Genomic DNA, 7,205 nt, shown 5'->3' on the forward strand with positions numbered 1-7,205 from the left:
AGCAACATTGCCCTCCTCCACCCGGGCGGGGGCGGGGGTGCTGGGGAGTGGGAGATCCCGCTCCCCACCCCCGCCCCCGCCACTGGGATGGCTTGCTCACCCCACAGGCGTCTTTCTGGCCACTCTCAAAGCCAGCACAGAGCATATCCTCGAGGATGATGGGCAGCTCGATGGGGATGTCCGAGCTCTCGTGGTAGTAGGCGTCACAGGTCTGGGCGTCAATGAGGGGCAGCTGCAACTCCTTCAGGGTGAAGGGTGGGGGCAGTGCTGGGGTGGGGAGCAGAGCAGTGCTCAGACGGCAAGCGGCCACCTGCTGGCCCTCCGCCTGCCTGTCCCTGCACTCCCGCGCTCAGCGGGACTGATGACAAGAAGCCGTTCCTTGTCATTTCTGCATGCCACTCCTCGGCTTCTCAAGGATCTGAGGATCCGGGGCCTGCGTTGGTGTCAGGAAACCCTGACACAGGAGCCCGGGGGTGGGGGTGGGGGGCAAGGTGAGCCTGTGTTGAATATTCAAAACCCGAGGAAGAGCTGTCCCCTTCTTCCGTCTGGTGGGGCATGTGCGGAGATGTGGAGCTCCCCTCGGGCGTGGCTGCCCTCCCAGGCCCGGGGGTGGGAGGGTGGCAGGGGACACACAGAGACACAGGGGAGAGGCCGTGTGAAGATGGGGGCAGGCTGAGGCTTGCAGCCACCAGCCGAGGGACTGCCACCAGGTGCCACCTGACGCTCAAAGGAGCAGGGAGGATGCCAGCCCGGCCAACACCTCGACTTCAGACCCGTACTGTCCTCAACTGTGAGAGCCTACATTTCTGCGGTTTGAAGCCCCCAGGCCTGTGCCTGTTTGTCGTGGCGGCCCGGGCCCCCGATGCCAGGTGGTCGTGCTGACGGTGACAACTGGCCGCCGCCCTGTGTTCCCAGACCTCACTCCTGCCCCGCCCCGTGGAACGCGCCTGCAATGCCTCATCCCCTGCACGAGGTTAGCACTGGAGTCTCTGCTTGTCACAGGGGGAAGCCACAGCCCAGCGAGGCCGGTGGGGGTCACCCAGCCCGCATGGAGGCCAGGCAGTCGGGCCCTGGCTCCCGCGCCACGAGGGCAGGGGTGATGTGTGGCGAATCCTCCAGCCAGATAAGGGCCGCCAGCCCTGGCGCGTCAGAAGGGTCTGGGCCCCAGGCTGGGCCAGCATTCCAGAGCCCTCAGCTGGGGCTGGCATTCCTCCTTGGGGTACTGCATGCTGGGAGGGCAGACTGGGGAGCCCGAGGGAGGGTCTGGGGTGGCAGGCTGCTCATTCGTGGTTGTGGCAGTATTTCTGTGGCTCCCCTCTGCTGTGCCCTCACCAGTGTGTGCAGGCTCCACGTCCACCCTTTATGAGTGTGGTGGCAGGTGCCGGAGGAGAGAGGGCCCTAGGGAGGCCCTAACAGCCCCGGTCCCCACCTGCCCCCTCCCCTGCTCCCCCCCCACGGGTGTCCTTACGTTGATTCAAGTCGACGTTCCCCCAGCCGGTGACCCAGCACCAGGTGCTTTGACCCAGGGGGTCTCCAGGTTTGGGGAGGCAGACTGGAAGGATGAGGTCACTGAAGGTGACAGGGGAGGCCAGCTGCACCAGGGCGATGTCCCCTCTGTTGCTCTCCGCCGAGTACTCTGGGTGGGTGATGAACTGGGCCACGGCTTGGAGCTCCTGGGGCTCCCCGGCCTGGGGGTAGGAGGAGAGGGAGCCCAGCAGCACGACATAGGCAGACAGGGGCTGCTTCCTGGAGGTGGGAGAGTCCAGGGGTCAGGAGACCCAGGGTCTCATGGGTGGGGGCCAGGGGCCATCTTGATTTGAGGGTCCTAACATTATAGACGGACAACTTTGCAAGCAGAGCACGTGCCAGAAACGAAAAGGACCCCATTTATTCCTCTAGACATCCCTACACGGACCCCACCGCCCTGTCTGGTGAGTGTGAAATAGGCTTGAGAGGCGGTCACTGCCGCCCAGCTGCTGAGGAGTGGACTGGAGGCCTCAGCTTCTCAAGAGATCCCCATAGGGGAGCCTTTGGTCTCTGGGAAATGAATCACTTCTTAGGAGGTGGCCAGTGGGAATGGATAAGTGACTGGTGGATAAGTGACGCCCCAGGAGCATATTTCCCCCATCTAATGCAAGATGCGCCGAAGGCTGTGGTTTAAATGGGGAAGGGAGGGTGTTGGTGGGGGGTGAAGGGCCGGTCCTGGCTACCCCTGGCTCCCACCTGTGCCCCTGGAAGATACTCACTGGTCGAAGCAGTGGGCTGCTGTCAGCACCCAGTCCTCAGCGATCAGGGAACCCCCACACACGTGCTATCCATCCTCCCTCAGGCTGACCTGCCACGGCCACTGGCCCGGCTTGGCATCCTGCCCCGACATGATGCGGCCTGACACGTGTGGGCGTCCACACACTGCAGGGGGAGCCCATGGGCTGGCTAGGCGTGGTCCCGTCTCGCTCCCCGGACCCGCAGACCGACCCTCCTAATCCCTGCCGCTCACGGGTTGGCACCTGGTCCCTCCTCAGGCTCTACAAGGTGGAATTCCTTGTGATGTAGGACCCTCCGCTCGAGGAAAGGACTTGGTGGCCCTGGGGGGGCGGTTTGCACAGCAGCTGAGTTGGGGGAAGTGGGAGCTGGGGACCTGGGTGGTTATTGCAGGCTCGGTGGGAAGAGGGGAGTTGTGAGCCGCTGGTCCGATGCTCCTGCCTGCCGCACAGCGCGCGCCGCATCATCTGCGCCTGGCCGGTGGAGGCAGTGAAGGTGCGGAGGTCTGGGGGGTCCGAAGGAGAGCCCCCTCCCGACCTCTGGGGTCCTTAGAGGACCTGCCCGGGCACAGGGCATTAAGGGGCAGGGAAGGCATTACACACCCCTCTTGATCTGCCCCCAACACTCAGGCTCTCTCTCCTGCAGTGCCTGTCCCCCCCACCCCAGTATCTGTCCTACCTGAATCCAGGCTTATGGCACAGGCATTGGGCAGGGAGAGGTTGGCTGGGACAGCAGGGGTGCTCTCCTGGAGGGCCACAGGGAGGAGGGAGAGCAGCATGGCAGTAAGGGCCAACTCCATTGTGTGCTCCAGCCACCACTTCCGGGGGCAGAGTCCTCAGACACTGAGGAGCAGAAGATGATTGCTGTTTAGCCCAAGTGCTGGGCTTGCCCCAGGGTGGGGCTGACACCTCCCCGCCGCGTCCTTGAGACTTGGCTCCCATACTGCTCCTGGGCCCAGGGTCCTTGGCCTTCTCCACCTCTTTGGCAAGACCCTCAGGACCTTCCCTCCCCTGCCCTGGTCCCAGCATCATAGCACCCACTCCCCCCACCACATCTGGGACACTTATTGTGTACTGGCCCTGTGTCAACCGTGCCCCGGCCTCCTGGCTATTAGGGTCCCCATCTTACAGCAGAGGAAGTGAGACTCCTGTGGTTGAAGGACTTGCCCGAGGCCCGACAGGTGACAAAGCCAGGTATTTCTACTTTGTGCTCTGTGTCACAGTGCCTGGTGCAGGCGGAGGGGGGGGCGGGCGCGGGGACTGCCGACCCTAGGACACACTCCACTTTGCTCCCTCAGCTGTTTGTTTTCACCCTGGGGCTCTGAAGGGCCTAAGGTGGGGCCAAGATGCCTGGAGAGTGAGAAGGGACCCATTATTCAAGGAGGTGGAACACCTGGACAGCCACTGCCCTGCGCCGGCCTTACCTCCATGGAGCTGTGTGGCCAAGAAAGCAGAGCTGAGCAGCCTGGACACTTGCCCTGAGTCCTAAATTTTATCCATTTCTCAAGAAGTACCCATCCTTTTTTTTTTTTTTTTTAAACATTTTATTTATTTATTTGACAGAGACAGCGAGAGCAGGAACACAAGCAGGGGGAGTGGGAGAGGGAGAAGCAGGCTTCCCATGGAGCAGGGAGCCCGATGTGGGACTCGATCCCAGGACTCTGGGATCATGACCTGAGCCGAAGGCAGCCGCTTAACGACTGAGCCACCCAGGCGCCCCAGTACCCATCCTTTCTGATGCCCCGGTCAACCTAGCCTACAGGCACCTCCCCCTCCAAAGGGCTCATTATCCCTGGGGGGCATGGTGGATCTCTGAGCAGCCGCAAATACTTGATTTATGTCAAAATCATGTTCAGTGAATACTCTGGTGTTACTGCTTTTTCCATCTACCAGATCTCTTGATTTCTGAGAAAAATGTGAATTTATTTAGACCTTTTTTTTTTTTTGCTTTATGTATTTCAAAGCTCTGTTGTTGGGGGCATAATCTTTTCAGTGGCTTGTAACTTGTGTCAATGTAAAATATCCCTGTATTTCATTCTTAAGACTCCTAGCCCTGGGGTACCTGGGTGGCTCAGTCAGTTGTGTCCAACTCTTGATTTTGGCTGAGGTCATGATCTCAGGGTTGTAGGATCATGCCCCGGGTCAGGCTTCATGCTGAGCATGGAACTTGCTTGAGATTCTCTCTCTCCCTCTCCTTCAGCCCCTCCCCCCACTTACTCTCATGCTCAAATAAATAAATAAATAAATAAAATCTTAAAAAAAAAAAAAAAGGGCACCTGGGTGGCTCAGTCAGTTGAGCGGTCTTGATTTCAGTTCAGGTCATGATCTCGAGGTCATGGAATCGAGCTCTGCATTGGGCTCTGCGCTCAGTACAGAGCCTCTCTCCCTCTACTCCTTCCCCTGATCTCTCTCTCTCTCTCCCTCTCTCTCTCTCCCTGAAATGAAGAAACAAGATAATGCACAGCCTTGTGCTGTGGTCAGAGTATGTGTGCCCCCCACCCCTGACAAGTTCATATGTTGAAATCTGTATGTTGAAGCCCAGGGTAGATATGTTCAGAGGTGGGGCCTTTGGGAGGTGATGCGGTCAGGAGGGTGGAGCCCTCACGAGTGGGATCGGTGCCCTCATAACAGAGACACAGAGAGCTCCTTCATCCCTTCTGCCATGTGAGGGCACAGTGAGGAAGTAGCAGCTGTGAACCAGGAAGCAGGCTCACCAGACACCTTGACTTCAGACTTCCAGCCCAGGAACCATGAGAAAGAAATGCTTGTTATCTGTAAGCCACCCAACCACTTTATGGTATTTTGTCATAGCAGCCCAAGTGGATGAAGTCACCCAGCAAAGCATTTGACTCAGAAGGGATGTCACATTCCTCTTCCTCCGTGTGGGCTCACTCCATCCCTTGTTTCTGCTGAGCTCGTGTTAGGAACGTACAGAGCGGCAGAGAGACTGCTCCCCTGCAGCCTTCCAAGTTAGGCCAATTCACACTGCTGGGAACGCACGGCCTGGCTGGCGGTCTGCTGACTTGCCGGGCCATCCAGGGCCCCGCCTCGCCTTTGTTCTCAACCCTTGATTTTATTTTACTTAAAACACTTTTTGCTATGGAAAAATTTAAGTATACACAGATTAGAGGAGAACAGGAAACACTTATGTCTGTCACCCAGCTTAGAGGACTGTCAGTGTGGAACCAACCTCGTGTGTCCGTCCCCCCCCCCCCCCCCCCGTGTCAGCACTATTTTCTCTCATGCAATCTTTGTAAATTTTTGCTCTAAGTTCTGAACACGTTTCTCTACTTTATCTTCAAATTTGCCAGTTCAGGGGCGCCTGGGTGGCTCAGTTGGTTAAGCGACTGCCTTCCGCTCAGGTCATGATCCCAGGGTCCTGGGATCGAGCCCCACATCGGGCTCCCTCCTCCTGGGGAAGCCTGCTTCTCTCTCTCCCACTCCCACTGCTTGTGTTCCTGCTCTCGCTGTCTCTGTCTCTGTCAAATAAATAAATAAAATCTTTAAAAAAAAAAAATTTGCCAGTTCATCCTTCAGCTACATCCATTTTACTATTCAGCCCTTGCCTCAAACGATTTCTCTCAGCGGCATTTTCAACCCTTTCTTGTTCTCTGATCGCTCTTTTCCTGGGCAATTCTTGTTTCGTGTTTACAAACACCCTCGAGGAGCTTTCTGAGGATAGCAGCTAGGATCCTCCAAGTTGTCTCCTGTTCCATGTAATGCTCCATGTAATCTCTGGTTTTCCTTGAAGACAGTTCACTTTATTCAAATAGATCGTCCTGGTGCACGTATGGATTTCCCGCCAGCGGTGCTTTGTCCTTGGTTGTTGCGCGATAATAACAGTAAGAGGGCAGCGAACAGACCTACGACACTCCCGCGCTGCACGGGCCAGAGAAAGGACTGGCCCTCCGCCAGCTCTTAGGAAATCACCTCCGAGCCTTCGGAATGTCTTGCTTGATCTGAAGCCTTGTGCCCCTGCACTTAGTTAATGCTAATAGCGCGACTGCGGGCCGCGCACAGGGCCGCACCGCATCCTCGGGACCTCCGGAGGCGCGGAAGTCTGCGCACTAAGCCTCCGCACAGGGGCTCGGTGCTTACTCGCCGGAAGCCGGTAATAAAACCTCACTCACAGGTGAGCGTCCCCAGCTGGCAGAGCTCACGAGTGTTGTCACCCGTCACTGCTGGGAGAACCGAGCTCTGCCCGTCTGACTCCACTGTGAAGGGGAAGCTAGAAGCTTCCACCCGGTCTCGCCTGGCCTCACTACCTTTTGCGTTGGCTGATGCTTTCGGTACCACTGCAGCGGGCCCCAACCACGAGCGTAACAGCTTCGAGTTCTGGGAGACCTTCTAGGCAATCACGACTCTGAGGGCGGCCTGTGGACCCCAGTTCAGTTGTCCTGGAGCTTGGTGACTGTGGTGCCCTGCACCCCCGCCCACGGAAAAGGAAAGCTGCCTGTGGGCTCTGTGCAGTCGGATGCGGCCGGCTGGGAGCAGCAGGCAAACGGCAAGGCGAAGAGCCCTCCGGGTGGTCAAAATCGGGCCATTTCCCTGGCTCCTGTCAATGACCATCGCCTTGCACGGCAGCCCGATCCTGCCAGGCCCCCGACGGGCGCTCAGGGAGGCCGTGTTAACATGTCCTCACGGGAGTCCTGGCTGTGGGCCAGCCTTGGCCCTTCCCGGACGACGGGGTGCGTGGAGGAACTGGGGGCCAACTGGGGGGCAACGGGGCGGGGGCGGCCGGGGCGGCCAGGACCCCAGGGTCGCCCACAAGCAGGACCGTGTGGGCGCACGGTGGGGTTGGGGGACCCCGGCCGAGTCGAAGCTCCAAGCCGGCGGCGCCCTGAGGTCCGACGTCCGACGTTCCCCGACGGCAGGACCCCCCCCCCTCCCCCCGCACCCGGAGAGGTCCAGCCCGGGGCGGGGCGGGGGGAGGGGCGGAAGGTG

General features: G+C 59.0%; 1 protein-coding gene across 1 annotated transcript; it reads right to left on the reverse strand.

The window, feature by feature from the left end:
* Window positions 1-100: 100 nt before the first annotated feature.
* On the reverse strand, window positions 101-3,061 carry LOC102751239 (serine protease 27; the record flags this gene model as incomplete). Its single annotated transcript, XM_081809545.1, is given in 4 exon segments — window positions 101-267; window positions 1,469-1,746; window positions 2,247-2,409; window positions 2,941-3,061. Coding segments are annotated over 4 exon segments (729 nt in total), but the record flags the coding sequence as incomplete, so codon positions are not given.
* Between the last annotated feature and the right edge of the window lie 4,144 nt (window positions 3,062-7,205).

Source organism: Leptonychotes weddellii, unplaced genomic scaffold (genome assembly GCF_054177405.1).
Source record: "Leptonychotes weddellii isolate Sample4059 unplaced genomic scaffold, ASM5417740v2 HiC_scaffold_10805, whole genome shotgun sequence".
Classification (NCBI taxonomy): domain Eukaryota; kingdom Metazoa; phylum Chordata; class Mammalia; order Carnivora; family Phocidae; genus Leptonychotes; species Leptonychotes weddellii.